The 19,896-nt window shown below is 40.5% G+C and overlaps 3 protein-coding genes across 4 annotated transcripts; 2 read left to right on the forward strand and 1 right to left on the reverse strand.

The window, feature by feature from the left end:
* Positions 1 to 161: 161 nt before the first annotated feature.
* arfgap3 (ADP-ribosylation factor GTPase activating protein 3) lies at positions 162 to 9,350 on the forward strand. Its single transcript, XM_075471660.1, has 16 exons — positions 162 to 331; positions 994 to 1,112; positions 2,057 to 2,129; positions 2,259 to 2,390; positions 2,561 to 2,641; positions 3,870 to 3,957; positions 4,082 to 4,141; positions 4,236 to 4,282; positions 4,366 to 4,517; positions 4,744 to 4,881; positions 4,996 to 5,121; positions 5,242 to 5,394; positions 5,618 to 5,744; positions 5,998 to 6,085; positions 6,655 to 6,779; positions 6,879 to 9,350. The coding sequence occupies exons 1-16, from the start codon at positions 263 to 265 to the stop codon at positions 6,894 to 6,896; spliced, it is 1,596 nt and encodes a 531-aa protein (XP_075327775.1). The 5' UTR covers positions 162 to 262; the 3' UTR covers positions 6,897 to 9,350.
* Positions 9,351 to 9,767: 417 nt separating this feature from the next.
* On the forward strand, positions 9,768 to 15,437 carry ikbip (IKBKB interacting protein). Of its 2 annotated transcripts, XM_075472504.1 has the most exons (4): positions 9,768 to 10,378; positions 10,446 to 10,563; positions 12,934 to 13,155; positions 14,751 to 15,437. In XM_075472504.1, exons 1-4 carry the CDS (start codon positions 10,167 to 10,169, stop codon positions 15,315 to 15,317), a joined length of 1,119 nt encoding a protein of 372 aa, XP_075328619.1. In that variant the 5' UTR covers positions 9,768 to 10,166; the 3' UTR covers positions 15,318 to 15,437. The 2 variants fall into 2 exon arrangements, with proteins under 2 accessions (XP_075328619.1, XP_075328618.1); XM_075472503.1 differs by lacking the exons at positions 12,934 to 13,155; positions 14,751 to 15,437 and adding an exon at positions 11,243 to 12,891.
* A 376-nt stretch (positions 15,438 to 15,813) lies between these two features.
* On the reverse strand, positions 15,814 to 19,380 carry ckap4 (cytoskeleton associated protein 4). The gene is made up of 2 exons (XM_075472505.1): positions 18,971 to 19,380; positions 15,814 to 17,657 (listed from the first exon to the last, which is right to left on the reverse strand). The coding sequence occupies exons 1-2, from the start codon at positions 19,268 to 19,270 to the stop codon at positions 16,227 to 16,229; spliced, it is 1,731 nt and encodes a 576-aa protein (XP_075328620.1). The 5' UTR covers positions 19,271 to 19,380; the 3' UTR covers positions 15,814 to 16,226.
* Between the last annotated feature and the right edge of the window lie 516 nt (positions 19,381 to 19,896).

The raw sequence follows: 19,896 nt of genomic DNA on the forward strand, positions 1-19,896 counted from the left end.
AACATTTTATCGTTACAATTTATTTTCTGAAAAGTTCTTACCCTAATACTTTATCGAGAACAAGGCTGTTAAAACAAACTACACTACCCAGAAGCCTTTTCTGCAATAACACAACCACGGGCTTTTCTCGGCCAATCAGAACCTGAGCATGATGTTCTCCAACTGACGTGTTGCATTCGGTTGTTATTGGGAAAAACACGGAGCCTACTTGATGCCATTCCTGTAACCACCAGGCAGGTTTTTACCACTAAGAGGTAGAACGATGGCAGAACCCAGCAAACAGGATATTTCTGCTATTTTCAAGCGACTTCGCTCCATTCATACTAATAAGGTGAGATTTTTGTGAACGGCAGACGGTGGAGTGACTTAAACGAGGAAGTCAACTGAATCAAATATCTGACACGTCGCACTTTGTTAAACGCCAAAGCTGGCTTCCGTTTACTACATTAATTTAACATTTCTCCGTTGTTTGTCATGTTTAAAATAAGCTGAGCTTGTGGAAATATGCTGTGATAATAGTAAACTGTGCCCTGGTAATATTCACAGAAATATAAACTGCCCAAAAACTTAATTGCTTTAACTAGATTTAACGTTAGCCAAGAGGCTGACAGCCTAGCTAGCTATATTTTGACATTTTACATCTGCCATGTTTGCTCACGCTTTGAATTTGAAATCTTTAGTCAACAAACCAATGGAACACGTCAGGGCAGACATCCTGAATGAAAAGGAAGTCTTTACAGCGTGTTGTTACACTAATTTAGTGGCGAAATTCAAGCCACTTCATCACCAGCTGTTTAAAACAGCTGCAGTGTTGCCAGCTAATTATCCAAAAAACATGCACTTCAGACCCTCAAATCTGTTGCTTTAAATTGACTCAGTGTTTGCTTTTATTGATTTTGACTTTATGGTCCAGAAAATTAAAATGTCAGTTGCCTCGTCTATACTTGAATTCGGATAATCATTTGTATGTCCTCTTTGCTCCCTAACCTTTAGGTTTGCTTTGACTGCATGACTAAAAACCCCAGCTGGGCCAGCATCACCTATGGTGTGTTCCTCTGTATAGACTGCTCGGGGACTCACAGATCTCTGGGGGTGCACTTGTCCTTTATTAGGTAAGTCGGGATAAGTTTTTTTTTTTTTTTTTTGTCCTTTAAAGAAGAAAAAAAAAGCTACAAATTGAAAGCTACTAAATGAAAATATAATAATTGGATTATCTAATAGTTACAAACCGATTAGTCCACAAATGGCTTGTCCTGATTTGAACTTTTCATTAAACTGATTCGGGTAGCATTAATAGACACACACCAACCTGAGACACTGTTATATGGTACACTAGGCTTGTTACGGTTGATTTAATTTGAGTGGACTGCCTCCATTTTGCATAAAAGTTAGTCATGTCTAGTCATTCAGTGTATAAAGACAGAGAAATTAAGTTAATAAAAATGTCAAATTTCCATCACTGTAGCCATTACAGCTTTCAGTATCTGTGACATCTAACCCTCCACACTAATGTTTAATGTCGCAAGCCGTTAATCTTCAGCTGCTAACTTTTAACACTCGATCAACTGCATTTCACTGAGCATTTGTCCACATTAGCGTCACTGATTTCTTTGCAAAGACAAAAACTAAAACTTTTAGTTTTATGAAATCGACAGAAAAATTTAAACAGTTTGTTTGAGAGCTAAAATGTTATGATTATAACGGCACTAATGTTTACATGAATTCAGAAGTGTACTGGGTGGGGGCTTTTGCATATTTGATAAGTAAGTCAGAAGAGAGGTCAGCTGTGGAGTAATGTGCCCCCTGTGCCATTGAACCATCTGCAGATAAGCGGTTTCGTGAAATAAAATAATTTCATCATTAAAACAAAAAAAGCACATTTAAAAGACAGATATATCTCACTATGGGGCACAGAGAAAACATGGTCACACAAGTAAATGCAGTGAGAGGATTCTCAAATAATTCTCAAATGAAAGATTTGGTTTTTGAACTTAAAGTGCAATTTGTTGCTGTGTAATCATGTAGTCTTCAAATCCTATCACTGTCCTTTTACCAGGTCCACTGAGCTGGATTTTAATTGGTCATGGTTCCAGCTAAGATGTATGCAAGTGGGAGGCAATGCCAGTGCAGTGAGTACCAGAGGGCAACTTATCAGCACATTGTGACTGAATTAAAATGTCAGTGCTTCATAACACACAAATGCTTCAACTTGATGATTTCTATTTCCCTTTCTGTGACTTTTTTAACTTTTCTGTCAGATTGCATTCTTCAGTCAACATGGGTCCACCAGTAATGCTGCTAATGCCAAGTATAATAGCCGGGCTGCCCAGCTTTATAGGGAGAAGATAAAGACTTTAGCAACACAAGCTACCAGACGCCATGGCACTGAGGTAATGCAAACCTGTTGGTTTATCCAGATAGTGAAGATACGCTGTTGCTTAGAGATCAAATAAAACTAACTCTGGCTTCTTGTGTAGTAATTATTTGCTTATCACATCCTCTTAAAGCATATCTGTCAGTGTTCAGGTCATTGACTCAGTTGCGCTGCTCTTCCTCACAGCTTTGGCTTGACAGTCAGGCTCCTCTCTCTCCAACATCACCAGATGACAAGCAGGTGGATTTCTTCAGTCTACATTCAAAGGTACTGGAGGGCGCCGCTTTAGGTACAGCAACAATGAGTTTCCCCCACTGCTACGTTAAATGAAATGGTTGAAAGTTATCTCGTTGCTTAGTAAGTCAAGAACTTCTGAGGTGAGCAGTAGAGTATTGGAACCCATGAAAATTAAAAAACTAAAAGAAAAAAATGTATTGTATTAGGGAAAAAAGCTCCCATAAGAGGTACTGACTAAACTCGATCACCTTTCACTTCTGAGATAACATTTTTATTTATTTATATTTTCAAGCCAGACTTAATCATTCTTCTAAGAGAAATTATTTCAGCAGCTCTCGTTGCTGTTTTGTGGATCAGCTCGATTCTCATGAGATTTGCACGATCGCAATCTCGACACAGTTTAACTTAAGAGGCTCCAAGTTATCAGTGGGTTCTCTCCTTTTTCCATTGCAGGTGGATGAGGCGGCTCGAAGTGAGGGAGTGTTTAGAGGTGGAGTAAATCTCCTAAATGGAGGGAAATGCATTCGACAGTGGGTAGAGGAGTCACTGTAAAGTAGCTGTGAGCAGTCAGATCAGTCAAGGTTTATTGTTTCATTCATTTTAACAAGATGATCTGATCTGCGTCACAGAGGGGAAAAAAAAAAAAAGCTGATGTGTTGTCCTGTACATCGTCTCAGCTGCTACAAAGGCTCTGATTTCCATTGGGAATTATTGTGCCAAGTGTTAGGCAGTTGCTCATCAGATTCTTAGTGCTACTTTATGCTGGCAGCACACCGTCTGTGGTGTCATTTTAGGACGACTTTCACTGTGGGTTCAGTAACTGACTCTGGCTTATTCTATACCTCCTGATTATTGCTTTTGCTGTGTTTTCACTGACCTTAAGGACACTACTGGTGTTAATTGGTTATATTCTGACCATGTTCATGAAATTCAGCTAATTGTAAATCATTGCTTTGGTCAGGTTTAAAAAACAAAACTGTGTCAGTGTTCACATGTGTATTCAGTTTCTCCTTTGGGAGCTGTATTTTCAGTATAGTCTTTTAAGGACATTTGCTTTTGATTCCTCCTGAGAAAAAATGCAAATGGTAAAGAAAAAAGGAATTATTGCTGAGTGACGCAATTTAGTATTTAGGTGCTATGTGTCATTTTGGGGGTGTTGCACAGAACTATATGCATTTTTGTTTTACATTGTGTATTCATGGCTATCTGAAAATACCTGGGTGTTTGTAATTCCTTCATGTGTCTGTATTTTGTCCAGCCAGAAAATTTGAATATGGACAAAATGAGTCTGAGCTCCTCCCCATCTGAGAAGCCTGTGAGTCTGGACAAAGATGAAGACCCAAATGGTATCCTGTTTGCCTGATGAGTAATGTAGCACATAGATGCATCTTTTATTTATTTATTTATTTATTTATTTATTTATTTATTTTTTTGTGGTATAGCTCATGAACATTTGCCCCTTTTTTTCAGGAAATTTAGAGGAGGGCCCCAGTGTGGAAATGCTGAGTGTTTCTCCAAAAGCAAACCCAGGTCTGTTTGTATTTTGTATGTAGCAGTTCTCTACTTTTATCTTAGCATATTTGAATTGTAAAATTCACTCTCTTATTTTTTTTTTTTTTTACAGAGCCTTCTTCTCTTCTCAAAAAGAAGCCAGCAGGTGCCAAGAAAACTGTATGTGCAAACGCTTATTTTAAACATAGTCGTATGTTCGTTATCAGACGGGACCGAGTACTTATACGTGTTTCTGCTTGAAGCTGGCTTCTAGGAAGGGCGGTCTGGGTGCTCAGAAAGTGAGCAATCAGAGTTTCTCAGAGCTGGAGAAGAAGGCTCAGGCAGCTGACAAAGTCAGGGAGAAAGAAGAAGGCTCTGCTGTTGCCAAGAAGAACATTACATCAGAGGAGTCCAGGTGAGGGGGACTCTGGTTTTTGATCAATCATTAAATCTCTACTTGCTTTTTCCTACTAACCTAATGATGTTTAAAAAGTGAGTTTTCTACAAGGGAGGTCGAGGGTCAGGATTCAGCCACTTTAGGCGTTTTAGCTCAGCAGAATATTGGCTTTGAATTTTTGCATGTGGTTTGCCTATTTGTCCTCTTTTTGTCAATTCTGAGCTCACCTACTTTTTCTCCTCAGTGCTCCATCCATGCGGCTGGCCTATAAGGATCTTGAGCATCAAAGAAAAATTGAGGAGCAGAAGTTGAAGGGATTAGAGGGAAAGAAAAAGGTGCAAGCTGAGAGACTGGGCATGGGCATGGGTCTGGGCGTCAGGAGGTATAATGATGAAGAGTGAAATATTGAAAAAGCCTGGTGCTGATTTACGATTTTAGTTTTTCATTTGTGTGTGTCGTGCTCTCATTGTGGCTCTTCCTTTGCTCTGTTTGGTAGTGGAGTTTCTCACTCTGTCACATCAGACATGCACATCATCCAGCAGGAGAGTCCACTGGGAACCAAAACCACCAAAGCACAGCGATTTACTGATGAAGCTGAGGATGAAGGCTCCTTCAGCTCAAGGTCAGATGAAGTCAATTAAATGCACGTTTTGAAATGCATTACTGCTATTGTTATTAATATTGTTTACAGTTTCCTCATGTCTTTTGTCTTGTCTAATTTATTTTTTGCTGCTTTTTTTAGGGTCCTCTCACGATTTGAGGATCAAACGGACCCCTTGGATAGTTTCGCTTTGCGGTGGGGAGATGGAGGCGATGGAGGAGGCTGGATGAAAGAGAGCAAGAAACCAGAGCCAGACTTCTATCTTTCCTCCACCATAACTTCACTTGATGAAAGGTAGAATAATTTGTACTTTTGCATCCTGCACCTGCAAAATAGTTCTCAGGAGTTCTGTGCAACTTGTGCAACTTCTAGTGTAAACTTTATATAACAAAAATGCTTTTTGATGTTACACTTTCTGTTTAAACTGAATTTCCTTTGGGATCAATCAAGTATTTATCTATCGAATGATTAAATTGCTCCCGTTGTCACTTCATAATTGATCATTATTTCCAATCAGGCCCGTAGCCAGAAGGAAAGCGGAATCGTTTCCAGTCTCAGATTCAGGAGAAGCTCGGAAAAAGTTTGGAGATGACGTCAAAGCCATCTCGTCCGACATGTACTTTGGAAAACAAGACCACTCCGAGGTACAGAGTCACAATAAGTAGTACATATGTACCTAATAAACTTAGAGTGCTACACCATTCATATTACGTTTTGTTTGATTAGAGTTTAGTAATATAAAGTTGTTGTTTTTTATTTTAAATGATCAAAATAGCATTTCACATTCATTTAAAAAAACATATGATGGAAGTGATGCTGCAGAGCCATTTTCATCTGTTTTTGATTGACAGAGGTGTTTGTATTCAACAAGTATGTTTTATCATTTCTTTGCCTTAGTATGAGGCCAAAACACGACTGGAGAGATTTTCAGGGAGCGCCGCGATAAGTTCAGCAGACCTTTTTGATGAGCCAAAGAAACAGGCTGGTAAGACATGACTGCCTTTTGCTGCTTTTTCTAAAATGGTGTAAGCATATGGCTCACGGAAATTCCAAATTTTGTAATTATTTGTGTATGAGTAATTCTTTAGCCTAAAGCAAGAATAAATGTACATAATTATTCTGTAAATTGAAATTCTCTCCATCAAGCTTGATGATTGAATCTAGCCAACTAATGTCTTGTGAATAACTTGATGAATACTTCTTGTACATGATACCTTTTAATGTATAATGCCTCCTGTTTAACTCCATGTGTAGTCAGATATCATTTCCAAAATGGTATCGTGAGTAAAAAATCACATTTTAACATCACAAGACTGATGTCTTGGTAACTGTAATCAGGCAAACACAACCATAACAACTTTGTCACTGCTTGGGAACTTAAAGCATTAAGAAAATATTACAGCCGACAACATAATTTGATACGATTTGACATAATGAAAGATGGCGATATATCACAGTATCTTCCTCCTGATGGCAACCTGTCCCGTTGGCAGGCTCTTGCATGAAGCCAAGGTCTCGCTGCCTGTCTGCTTGACTCTTGTCTCGTGTTCACAGGCGGTTCCTACAGCCTGAGCAGCGTGCTGCCCAGTGCTCCTGACATGTCGCAGCTCAAACTCGGAGTGCGCTCGGTAGCAGGGAAGCTATCGGTCATGGCAAGCGGCGTTGTTAACACAATTCAGGTTAGTCAAAAATGTCTTCAAATCATCTTTAAGCACCTTTTATGAATCAAGATTATAGAGATCTACATCTTTTTTTGTTTGTTTTTGTTTTTTCCCCAGGATCACTACAGTTCCTGAGTCACAGTGTTGATGTAGATAACATTTCCAGTGAGTTTCGGCACTCACTAAAGGGGACACGGAAGGAGAAGGACTAATCATTGTTCAGAGCTAATCTGCAGATTTACATCAAAATTACCTTCGGTATATCCTTTAGGTATTAGGTGATGTGTGTATATATGCAAAAGATTAAAAAGAAAACGATATACATATATATTTCAGCAGAATGTATTCCCTCTTTTTGACACCTTGAAGGGAGATTGCTGTGTGTAATACAGACTTGAAGGTTATTCAGTGGCATCGAATCACTTGGTTTGCTTTGAGGTTTGGGGGTTTAGATATTTGGTAATACTGTATGTAGCATTCGTTTTGTGGCGTTATGAAGGAAGGGTTTCCTTGTGATTCTGTTTCTAGATTATGAGAAAACCCAAGTTGTGGAGACAATCCAGGATAACACATTCATCATGTAGACTGTCGTGGTGTTTCAGACTTTTTCTCATGCACATTCATGCAGGTTTTAAAGTGTCCTTTCCGTCCCCAAAGTGCACTTAACAACTGCTCCTCATAGACTGGACCAAAAGCTAAAATGGAGGCCTTCAGGGGACCAGATATATTTTTCATAATTGAGTGCACTATCAGTTATTGTTGGATTCATTAGCTCAGAGCTTTCATTATGCTTTGAATAGCAGCTTACTGTTTTGTTTTTTGTTTGTTTTTTGTTTGTTTGTTTGGTTATTGTTCTGCTTTCTTGCCAAAAGGTGGATGTAAAGAACAACATCGCTCCCGGGTCCCTCGGGCCTGCTGGTTAGCTTAACAATAAAACTGTACAGATGGGAACTGTTTGCTTCCTTTCTGTACAACAAAGTATAAAGAACGAGACACTGATATTGAGCCAGGATGAATTTAGAGTAATCCAAGGGTCATTGTTTTTTATCCACTTCATATTCTGAGGATCCTGCTTGCACAAAGGCTTATTTGTAACTTTAAACTTGAGTGAATTGCATCAACTCAGTCCAAAAATGTAGTTTGAGATGGACGGGAATCTGAGCAAAAGTAGTCCTGAAGGTTCAGGTATCCAGTCAAGTGTATGGATCCGTCTTGTTTATCTTGTTTCTTGGCAGCAAGGTTTCAGTTTCAGGTTTCAACAATTTTGCCCAACTTTATAACCAACTTAAGGTAACAGGAAGGAACAACTATAGCAGTCACGGATAATAGGAGAGCGTTGCTCTCAAGAGGGTGTTTCCGTCCCGTACGTGTAATATGGTTTAATATGGTTAACCCTCTCCATTAAAAGGGGACCTGTGAAAGATGTTATCTTCTCCTCTAACATTTAGCAAGAAAGCAAGTATCCACTTAATTGCACCTGCTTGATACAGGTCAGTAGCACTATTAAATATGTTTGCTGAATCCTTGTTTAGAACCAGACACAATTATCAACATTGTCATGCATATATATTTACCGAACATAGAATTGTGCCTTTTGTCTTTGATTTGAATTTTGTTGAAATCTTTATTTGGATCCTGCTCAACGAAATCATTTTACCCATCGATATATTATTTAATGAATGTTTGTTGCTTTCAAGCTTTATTTACACTAAATATGAATTTTATCTTTTTTTTTTTTTGTTACATAACTGTAACAGATGCAGATGTTATCTATGATTATATCAGATATAATAGAAAAGCTGATGAACCACAATTGATACTCCTTAATTGGAAATTGGATTTAATACTTAAAGAAATTGAGAAGCGGTTTGAAATTGGTTCACGGCTTTGTTGTGAAAATGACAATACAAGCTTTCTGTATATATCTGCTGTTATGATAAACATTCTACATCTGATGCATATAATTGCGCAAGGGACTATTGTTTTTTACAGCCCAAACTCTGCAGAAGATTATAGTATTACTGAGTGATACGTCTCAGGAGTTGTTTTTTTTTTTTTTTTTATTTGTTTTGTAGAAAACACAAGGGAGTCTAGAATAAGATCTCAGACAAGATTTTTGTTTTTTTACTCCTCACTTTATGCCTTAGTCCAAAGATCTTTAGCACACCTTCACTGCAATATAATGGAGTCGTTATCTATTTGCATATAATTTGTCATAAATTTACACGTGGAAGCTTTAGCTTGGATTTAGATGAATGTTTGCCTTTAAGTTACCAATCTGTCCATATTCAGTTTGTCTTGTCAGTCTTTGAAAGATTGTTTGTGTCTTCTGCTGCTGGATATTGTTAAAAATGTTTCATGAAAGTGTCACTTAATTGGGTCATTCGCATGGCCCTTTCTAGTTTGTAGAATATGCTGACAGATCCACAATATAAAATATTAATATTAATTAGGCTTTGAACTGCTTCATACAATGTTGTATTAGGCTTTGAACTGCCATTTATAGAAAGCTACTGAGAATCAAATTTTGACACTCAAAATGTATGTTAGAATTTTGTAAATATACCAAATAAATGGCTTGTACCTAAAGCCCTATGTCTCTAAATTATTTCTCTAAATAGACCGTCTGCACTGCCATGTATGTATGTATGTATGTACACATTTCTTCTGTAAGTTTCTTAGTTCTTAGCTTTCTCCCACTAATCTTTGGTTTATATACTGTATTATAAGATGTTAGTGAAACATCCCCATTGTACTTTGCTGGGTAATGTGTCTCGGTGTACAGCAGTTCAAATTTCAAATACTTGCATGTATCAATTTATTTTATTTTTTAACTTCACACAGTGCCTTTAATTTGCTTAACAAATACTTTTTTTGTTTCAGCTCTAAAGAAGTAAAATCAGCATGGTTTGAAATTCAGGGCAAATCCTGGCAGCTGCCTACGTGGCTGGCTGATGCGTTTAAAGTACTTCCTGCACGGTCGGAACGTTGCAATTTTAGCATGGTTGATGCTCAGTTTAGAAAAAAAATGGTCAAACGCGACTGAAGCTTTAAATTTACTTTGGAGCATTTGCGTTTGATTTGGGTTATAGCTAAACAGGTAGGTGTAGGTACGTTGTCAAAGTTTAAATATAGCTTGTCAGGTACGTAGATTTGATTTTGACTTACTAAGCATCCAAGAACTTTGAAGGCAGCTCTTTTCCAAAGCTAAAGAAGGTTTGTGTCATTCTTTCAATCCAGCCGTTCATTTCCTCTATATCTCACCACCTACATCATGAATTTATATGTAAAACGGGAATGCTATTTTAGTCTGTGACATAGCAAACAGCCGTCTATTTAATTTTTTTTTTATTTGCCTGGCCTGTTGAAAGGGAAAGACAACTAGCGGTATATTAGTGTGCTAAAATGCCGACTGAAGTAAAGCAGAGAAAAAAGACTCAGGCACAGAAGCAAAGCGATGAACTATCAGAAACTTCGTCTGCAAACGGCAAAGATGAAGCACACAAAATGAAGACGGAAGACGGGGGCAGCAAAGGAGCAAATAAAACGTCAACAAGTCCTGACTTTAAAAGTTTCGTGTGTTTGTTATCGCTTGCAACCTGCGGGGCTCTGAGCTGGTGAGTAAACAGATGGAATCTCTCTAGGAGATTTTGTGTCCCCACTAAAGATTTCTCCTGATTTCAGGGTAGTGCTACAGCAGAATGAGAGGTTTTCCCAAATTGAAGAAAAGTACAGGTCTCTGCATGGAAAAACCTCCAACCTGTTGGACATGGAGGAAGAGATCGTCAAAGTTTCTAAAAAGGTAATTGGGTCACAGTAGAGCTGGTTTTACACGGTCACTTCACCCAAAATGTCCAGATTTTTATTTATTGTTATCAGATTACTGCCTCCGCCTCAAATCAGGGGAGGTAAATGTGATTAATACTGCCATATAAACGGTTTGTTTATTCTTTAAAAAAAAAAAAAGTATTATTTAAATGTAAAATCTCAGCACTTTGTGCATCACAAAGACACATAAGTATTATTTAAGTGCTTAAAGTAAAACTCTTGAGACAAGTCTTCCCAAGTAATAAAACCCAAATGTAAATGTAAGCGTATTTTTGGTGAAATGATCCTAAAATGTACGTTTTCATTTTGTTTTTACATCTACACGCAGCCGTAAGACTATAAAGATGATTTAGGTTCAGGGTTTTGGTGAAGTCCTCTCACTGCACATCATGAAAGGAGAAAATTAATATTGTGACTGTAATTTTACAAACAAAGTCTTTATTTTTCCCATTCTTGAGATTATTTCTTGATAATTTCACTTATCCAGCCCTGTCAAAAACTACCCGAACTGCGCAAATTTAGCAAGGAATAAGCAGTCTGGCAACCTTTGTTAGTCTTTGACAAAGGAGATTACAAGCGTATGTTGGTTTAGATTTGAGAGGTTGATCGAGCTCCCACAGAAACAGCCCTCCTGTTTTGTGTTGCGGCTGCAGCTTGCCGCCTCTGAGGATGACCTACAGGAGGCACTCTCCACCGTCTCCTTGGCAACAAGACTCCAGCAGGACATCTCCAGCCTCCATGCAGCTGTGATGGAGATGCAGGCCGACGAGAACTCCGCCTCCCGTGACATGCAGACAGTCAATGCCCGCTTCCTTAACGTCACAGAGATGTGGCAGGAGCGGCTGGCTGCCATCACCGCTGACCTGTCTGCCCTCAAGGCAGAGTCTCGGGAGGCTCATGCTGGAGCCACAGAGCGGGTGAACGAGGCCGAGCTTAGGGCCCGGGCGCTGGCACAGAGGCTGGAGGAGCTGGAGGACAGCACAAAAAGGAACGCCCGAGCTCTGCAGAGCACTGAGGAGGAGGACACAAAGCGAGCGCAGGATCAGCTGGACTGGAACACCAGGCAGATCCACAAGCTGGAGGAGCAGATCAGCAGCCTGACCAAAAGGGAGGCTGAACTGAACTCTCAGCTCCAGGAACACATTCCCCGAGCACAGGCGTGCGAACAGCACCTGCCGCAGGTAGAGGAGGCGGTGCGCTCCATCCTGAAACTGGGGGGTGACCTGAGCGGGGCGGAGAAGAGGCTGGAGGAGGTGACGTTACAGGTGTTTGGGACTGAGGACAGCATGCTGAAAGCGCTGAATGAAATCCTTGAGATCAGACGGGAGCTGGACACCCTGCAGGCTCAAAACAGCATCCTGAAAATGAAGAATGAGTTATCCGTGGTTAAAGAGGCAGTCCGTGAACTCACCATGGTGTTGAGGGAAAGTAGGGTTGAAAGCCTGATGGACTCTGACACTTTGGAGGAGGAGGAATGGAAGGATGAAGAGGAGGAGGAGTGGCCAGAAGAAGACCAGGATGACCCAACTGTACCTCCTTATGATGACCTCAATATATGATGTCATTGTTTTGTTTTAAATGGGGAAAAGGAGTGGTGATGCCTTTTTTTACTATTTGCTGTAAAGTAATGTTAGTTAAGTACAGTATTAAAGTTTCGTTGTATTTGTAGCTCAGTTTAATGCAAAAAAAAAAATCTGGACCATCATTACACAGAACGTTGCCTGGACTGTAACATGCACTCAGACATACATGCACTGTATTCAGCAGAAACACATTAATCTTTGTTCATCAACTAGCCCTTTGCACTGATACCTGTTTTATATGTGCCTATCTTTACAGATATGATGAGTTGATTATTGATAGGTAGTTGCTTAATTTATCAATCAATTCACCAGCTCCAGAGTTGCAGATGTATGGTTTGCTTTTTTTTTAAAAGTTTTTAACATTTTTTACTTTTGATTTTGGAAAAGATCTGATAAGATAATATTTTAGTTCAGTCGTGAAAGAAATCATCAGTTTCAGCTAATAAGTGACAGCTCTCCGTTTAACCTGGATTTGACACAGGAACAGCCTCTGCAGATGTAAAATGAAGCTGCATGTTTTTGGGAAATGTCACCTTTTTGTCTTGTTTTGGTTTTCAAAAACTTGGTAAGCATTTTTATCACAGAGCTTATTTAATAAAATCACCATTTTGAAAAGTCATTTTTGTCCACGTGTTTTGTTAACCTGCTAACTGAGGCACCAGTATGATGTTTGAATTTGTGATTGCTACAGATAACTTCCATCTTCTGCGGAACTGTAGCTATTGTATCCGTCACTCCTTGAACCATATGTCCTGTTTCAGTGTGAGAGTGTCCAGCTGATGTTGGATGGTCTCGGGGATCAGCGGGGGGCTCTGCTGCCTCAGCTGAAGGGTTTGGAGCAGGACGTCAGCCAGCTGAAGGAGTGGGCCTCTGGTCTGACTGAGAAACGAACGCAGCTTCAGAGTAGTCTGACTTCACTGAGGGACGCTGTCGGGCAAATTGAGGAACGCACATCGGCTATCACAAAGGACTTTGCCAACAAGGTTTGTCTGATTGTTTTCTTGCAATTGTGGAACTTTTCGTTTCAGTTTGCTTCAAAAATCTATATAGTACTTATAACTTTTAACTAGATTTGCACCTCCCAGTCAAAGGCCAGTCAGTTTCAAGCCAATTTCAGCCAAATACCTTGCAGAGAATTGACAAGAAAGTGAAAGGCCCATATATGAAGTAACAAGCCATTCTGAGGGTCTGTACTTGTGCCTTTCACTAACCACCAATGGCAGCAGAGACGGCCTCGGGATCCTCCAGAATTGGAAAACCACTCATATGGGAGTTTCCTTCATTCTTCTCAACAGGAACATCCTAAATCAATCAAGCTTTATGAGAAATGTTAGCGTATAGCCATTTTCAGTGTTCCTCATTTAGAGTCCTTAGGGACTACCGCTCTGCATATTTTACATGTTTCCCGGCTTTAACACCTGATTAAACAAAATGAGTCTCCTCAACAGTTTGTCCTCAAGTTTTGCACAAGCCTGTGAAAAACCTGTTTATTTGAGCCATGTGTGTTGAAGCACAGCAACCTCGAAAACACGGAGGAGCTTTGCACTGAGGACGGCAGTCGAGGCTCTTTGCGTTTGCTGTCTCAGTCAGCATGGTTACATGCACAGCTGAGTTGAACTGTGGTCAAAACTCCACTTTTAATTGGACCACCATCCTTGTCCCAGTATTCACGCATGGGAGAAGAATTGAGTCATTAACCAAATCGAGTAAATAACCGAACCGTCCGATGCATTTTAGACGTTCAGTTTTAGACGGACTAACTAGACATTTAGACTTTTTTTTTTTTTTTTAGAGTCATGTAAATGTGCTTCTTGAAATTATTCTGAGCCCTGAGCACAGGATAGCTCTGCTTCACAGTTTCCATCTACTTCTCCATCCAGACTCTTTCACAGCAAAACATCCCCTCAGAGTAAAGCTGCCATCATAATGTTTGACTGTAAGGATGATATTAATGAAGCGATGCTCAGTGCCTGGTCTGAGTATTTGGAAAACAGAACAGTCTGGGAAACAGTCTTTAATTGATTAACTAAACACTCAAAAAAAATACTTTTGTGCTGTTATTGTGGAGAACTGTGTCTAGATTGATGAGGAAAAAATGATTAATTTAAAAAACTTGAAAGGGTCTGAAAACTTTGTTTGTTGTTGTGAATTTCATGCTGATTTACAAATCATTGTAGCTCTAAAAAAAAAAATGTAAAAAGTATTTCACTTTGATTTCCTCTCAAAAATACACCAGAAGTTGAATTATTTGTAGTTTTAATGAACAACTTAACACCCACGAGTCTAGAAAATAATTATGTCCCGTCCTCTGCTTTCAAGAAAATAGTTCACTCGTTACCTTCTGTGAATCCAGAAGTTATTCCTGCAGTATTGAATTGATATAAAATGTATGTAATCTATGCTTACTGCATAAATTGTAATCCTTTAATTATTTTCTGACAGTTTCTACAGACATGACAAACTTCTCAAAGGATGATAAATTAAACAAGCTCTTTTTATAGGAGTGAAAGCATTTTCTGTCTACAAGATATATTTTTACAATATGAGTACTATTTCTACTGCTGTGTTGGCCCTCTAGGTATCATCAGTGAGGACAGATGTGCGCAGGATGGACGGCCTACACTCTGAGTTGGAGTCTCTGCTAGCACAGGTGGGAGAGCTGGAGGACAGGACCAATCAGGTGGAGCGCAGCATGGTCAAACGCATCGGAGATGTGCTGACCAACAGCGTCGACCGAGTCTCCAATCTACGATCTGCATCTGAACGCAACACTCGGGCCATAGAGGAGCTCCGCAGACACATCCCTGAGCTCACCAAAGCCGACGTGCAGATCTCAGAGCGCCTGCAAGAGCTGGAGAGCGGCAGGGCACGCCTGATAAGAACAGTGACGTTTGCAAGTGACCTTAAACCAAAGGTGGCTTCCATTAAGAGGGACTTTGGCACGTTTGAGCCTCAGCTGTCAGACCTGACCCTTCGAATCGGACGACTAGCAGAAGATCTCACCAGAAGAGAAGAGGAGATCACTGAGCTCAGACAGACTTTATTAAACCTCACTGCAGTCAAGGGAGATTTAAGTGATACAGCTAAACAGGTCAGCGAAATCGCTGATATATCTGATATTGGAGAGATGCACAGGCCGACATGAGGAACTCTCAGACAAGATTATTCTTCTTGTTTTTGGCTTATTGCATCCGATCACCTGTCATACTACTGTTAAAAGTTTTCTGCAATAAACCTTTTTATTACAACTTGAATAAATATTAACCTCTGACATATAATCCTCAAAACAAGCTCCTCACATTTACCATTAAGGTGTCACGAGACCTGAAACTCCGGCTGAATAGTTTAGAAGTGTTCAAATGCCTTCTGGCAACATGGATGACTTTGAAGTTTTCTGGAGAAGTGGTTGCAGAACAGGTATTGCACAAGGAAGCACGTTCCTGTGTTACGCAGAGCACCTTTCTTTCTTTAAAAGAAAAACATTAATTATGAGTTACATACAAGAGTTTTTTTTTTTTTCTTTCCATTCATTCCCACCCTTGCTATCAATCCAACACCCATGATGTAACAGTGAAGGCAGCTGCACCAAAGCAGAAACAGTCATCAAGTTCACGCCCAGAAAAATGATTCACTGCTTCGAGTCAAGATTTATTTTTTTTATTCACCTAAAAAAGAAAGAAAACGACAACATGTAGAGAGTAAACAAAACAATTTTGCATTTAGAGGTACTTAGAAAAACAGCCTTGGCATCAAAACTTTTTTAAGTCTACACAGAAAAACAATAAAAACATTGGAAGATGAATCCACAGTGCAGAATGAGTGGGGATTTGTATTCACAGATCAGCAATCCAGCTCGGCTCCTCTTGCTCCTCCTGTTTCCCTTTTTCTACTAAAATGTGCAACATCGTGACATCAGCTATCAAGTTTGAGAAAAAGATTCTTCATAGAAATAGAGAACGTGGGTACGGTCACCCATTTGGATTTATTACTGTCCCTGATGTTGGATGCTTTGGTATCCTGAGGTGACATTACATAACTAAGGGCCCCTCTCTTCCTACTTGTCCTCGTTTAAGACAGCAAGTGTATCTGTAGTCTTCTGTAGTGCTTCCTGGAGGGCAGAAATGGCCTGATCGTGGCCTTCTAGCTTGGCTGCTTTGCTCTCCAGTCCATCTACCATGGTTCTCAAGCTCTCCAGCTGCTCTGGCTTCATTCTGCTGCTGCTGTCCTCCAAAGCAGCGAGCCTCTTCTCTAACTCATCCACCTGCTGATCCAGGCTGGCAGTTAACTGGTTCTCCTCTTTGCTACTTTTCTTTTCCTTGTGTTTATCTTTAGATAAACCTGTGAGTGTCTGCTTTATCTCTTGCAGGGCCTTCTGTAAGGTGGAAATCGCCTGATCGTGGCCTTCTAACTGAGTCGCTTTGCTCTTCAGTTCATCTACAGTTGTTGCTAAGCTCTCCAGCTGCTCAGGCTTCATTCTGTCCTCCAAAGCAGCGAGCCTCTTCTCCAAATGCACCACCCCCTTAGGGCTGGACTCCTTTAAAGCTTTTCCACTCAGAACAGTATTGGACTCCACACTGCTTTTCACTGCCTCCAGCTCCTGCTTCAGGTCAGTTTTGGCTCTCTCCACTAAATCCCCCTGTGCAGCTAGACTGCTCTCGTGAGCATCATATTTGGCAAACAATGTGTCAACCTTGGTGGAGATGTCTGCCAGTGACGCAAACACTGAATCTCCACTCTCCTCTGATGCCTTAACTCTGGATTCAAGGTCCTCTGATCTTCTCTGAGCCTGAGCAGCTTCTGTATTCACCTTCTCTTCCACATCACGGACAGCATGGGTGACCTGCTCCACGTCGCTCTGCAGTGTTGCAGTTTTGTCCTTTAGATCCTGAACTTGAGCCTCTGCTGCAGACACTATCTCCTTCATACCCCTATTGGTCTCTTGAACCACTGACCTCACTGTTTCAACCCCCTGAGACAAAGAGGCTACTTCCTGGTTACGAGTCTGGAGCTCTTCCCTCACCACACCTATCTGCTCTCTGAATGAATCAGCTTCAGTCTCAGCTGCCTTTTTGGCCGTTTTAAGTTCAGCTAGATCATCAACAATGGCAGAAAGTTCCTGTTTGATGAGCGCAGGGTCTTCAACGTGGCCCAGACGGACTTTGAGATCAGCCAGCTGACTCTGCGCTTCACCCTGAGCTTCAGTGAACTCCGCCACGCTGGCTGTGATGGACTGACTAACCTCAGCCAAGCGCTCCTCCACAGTATTCTCCAGAGAGGAAAAGTCCCGCTCTCGAGCCTCCTTCACCTCCTTGATACCCTCTGAGAGGTCTCTGAGTAGATCATTTTGGAGCTTCTGAAGCGCCTCCTCCACCCTCCTTGTCTCCACTTCGCCCCTCTTCATCCGGCTCACAGCCGCCTCCAGCTCCACCCTTGTGATGCCCAGTGATGACTCCAGACCGTCCACAACGCTTCTCAGAGACTCCACCTGTGCAAGACATGGAAACGAACCACATTAATACCAGCTTTTAAACAAACTGCACTTTAAAGACCATATTGTGGTCTTTAGTGACCTGAGTTCTTCTCACGGAACTTGTCTTCATTCGCTCATGAAGAAAAATATCATGTGGTTCAAATCTCAGGATAATTCAACTAAGGTTGAGTACAGATGATCTTATTAAACTACCTCACCTTTTGCTAATGTTAAGAATCCGTTTTGTTTTGTTGCTTGATCAATCATGAAGCTGATTGAGTTGTGAAATGTCCACTTGTGTTTTTTCTTTTGTCAGGAACTTTATGGCCTAAATAAGAACAAAAGTACAGCTTAAAAATCCCTAACTTAAATTTCATTGACCTGTGGCCAGTCAAGTGATTTGGGTATAAAAAGAGCTTCCCGGAGAAGCTGAGTCTCTTTAGAGCAAAGATCAAGTGTGGTTGATTATGCCTGTGTGATTGACTGAGTGGGCAAATAGTTCAACAATTGTTTTTTTTTTTTTTTTTTTCATATCTAGGATTCACAACCTTATTAAAAGATTGAGAAAAAACAGACCCCACTGTAAGCTGCACAAAGTACAAGGCTGAAAAACAGTACTGAACTTCTGGCCCTCAGGCAGTACTGCATTAAAAAAAACAAAAAACAGACACGATTCTGTGGAAATCACTGCAGGAACATTTGAAAACTATCATCAGATAACACAGTTTATCAGTCATAGTGCATTGTGGTGCAGTGGCAAATAGTTCCCTGATTAAACTTGTGTTAATGATTTCAAATTTAAAAAGACACTTCATTCTCAAAAGGAGAAATCGTTGTATTTTGTTTACATTTTCATAATTTTGCTACATTTTTGGAAGCAGGGTTGTACAACAGCTTTTAGTTTAACCTCCTGTTCAGTTAAGCAAAGGGAGGATGTCTCCTTTTGTTGCTTGTAAGTGAAGTGAAGTGCCAATTCATCTCCATCTACCATGTCCAGGTAATCAGCAATGGGCTATTCTCGTGAAAAAGATCAAAAGAAAGGAGTACTTCATTATCCACAGGGTTTTAAACTTACTTCCTGCTATGCATAAGGGATTCAGCACATACTTCATCAAAAGTTTCCCTTCCAACTTGATGCACCCAACCCTCCAACTGTACATAGAGTACAGTAACTTTAACTGGGCCTTATTGAACAGAAACTCATATACACCAAACAATACATAGACATAAAACATACTACTTTAATACAAAGTTTTATTAGCCTTTGGCAACATTCAGACTGGACTTATTTGATTCTTTCCATTGATTTTGCATGCATTTCTACCAACCTGTTGAGCAGCACTCTCCAGTTTGCTGCTCAGCTCTGCGTTTTGCCGTGCGCTCTCCTCATGTCTTGCATTTGTCTGACGGATCTCCTCCACTACTTGCTGTAAATAAAAAGCTGCAACGCCGGCAGCGCCTATTAAGGCGATATAAAACACCGTGGTTACAAGAAGCCCCAGGCAGCTACCTGAGCGCGGCCCCTGAGGTCCGGGGCCACTCACCTCGTTAGTACTACTCTTTTGGCTTTTCTTCGACGCATCATCTTGGCTGGATGCAGCGCTCTTTGCTCGGTTTTTCGCAGTCATCTTCAGCGGGAGCTTGGTGTATAGCCTATGTGTTAAGAGAGTGCTGCTGGTTCTGCAGTCGTGGATGGAGAGGGTGTTCAGTTCAGCCCCACTGAGGGGACCGGCAGCGTATCAGTGAGCGCGTCGTGTCTTTCCACGGGGCTTTTTTGCGTTGAGGTATGCGGATGGGGGTTGTCCCATGTAGACGTCCAGGCTCTGCATGGGTCTTGTTAAATGACAGTAACCACCAGGAAACAATGAATGGTTTGTGCTGCACATACTGGGAGGTGTCAATGCAACTATAGGTTTCCATCAAAAATATCACAGCTTTGACCATTTTATCGACACAACCAAAGACGAGGAAGAAGTTTGTTTTTCCATGAGCAACATTCCGTCATCTTGTTTAAATGACGATTTGAGGATATACTTTTTTTTGGTTAACTTTAATCATTGCAAAAGATAAAAATGACAAACACTCCTTCTGATGAGGTCAAAAGAAACATCTCTGCACACCATTTAACCGCCGCGGTTTAAAATAAACTAGTCTGTGTGATATATCATATATATAAATTCTCTTGTTATACTTGTGTTAGGACTTTTACACAAGTTTAAACTCGCTGCCCCGTGCTGATGTAAACTCTGTGCGG

Source organism: Odontesthes bonariensis, chromosome 8 (genome assembly GCF_027942865.1).
Source record: "Odontesthes bonariensis isolate fOdoBon6 chromosome 8, fOdoBon6.hap1, whole genome shotgun sequence".
NCBI classification, from domain to species: Eukaryota; Metazoa; Chordata; class Actinopteri; order Atheriniformes; family Atherinopsidae; genus Odontesthes; species Odontesthes bonariensis.

What these genes read in the sequence shown, in the direction of transcription:
- ckap4 (XM_075472505.1), bottom strand. Translation starts at nt 19,270, where the DNA reads ATGACTGCGAAAAACCGAGCAAAGAGCGCTGCATCCAGCCAAGATGAT. An exon ending in TGGAGAGTGCTGCTCAACAG is followed by an intron (nt 17,658 to 18,970) that starts GTTGGTAGAAAT and finishes TGTCTTGCACAG; the next exon opens with GTGGAGTCTCTGAGAAGCGT.
- ikbip (XM_075472503.1), top strand. Translation starts at nt 10,167, where the DNA reads ATGCCGACTGAAGTAAAGCAGAGAAAAAAGACTCAGGCACAGAAGCAA. An exon ending in ACCTGCGGGGCTCTGAGCTG is followed by an intron (nt 10,379 to 10,445) that starts GTGAGTAAACAG and finishes TCCTGATTTCAG; the next exon opens with GGTAGTGCTACAGCAGAATG. An exon ending in TCGTCAAAGTTTCTAAAAAG is followed by an intron (nt 10,564 to 11,242) that starts GTAATTGGGTCA and finishes TTGCGGCTGCAG; the next exon opens with CTTGCCGCCTCTGAGGATGA.
- arfgap3 (XM_075471660.1), top strand. Translation starts at nt 263, where the DNA reads ATGGCAGAACCCAGCAAACAGGATATTTCTGCTATTTTCAAGCGACTT. An exon ending in GCTCCATTCATACTAATAAG is followed by an intron (nt 332 to 993) that starts GTGAGATTTTTG and finishes CCTAACCTTTAG; the next exon opens with GTTTGCTTTGACTGCATGAC. An exon ending in GAAAACAAGACCACTCCGAG is followed by an intron (nt 5,745 to 5,997) that starts GTACAGAGTCAC and finishes TCTTTGCCTTAG; the next exon opens with TATGAGGCCAAAACACGACT.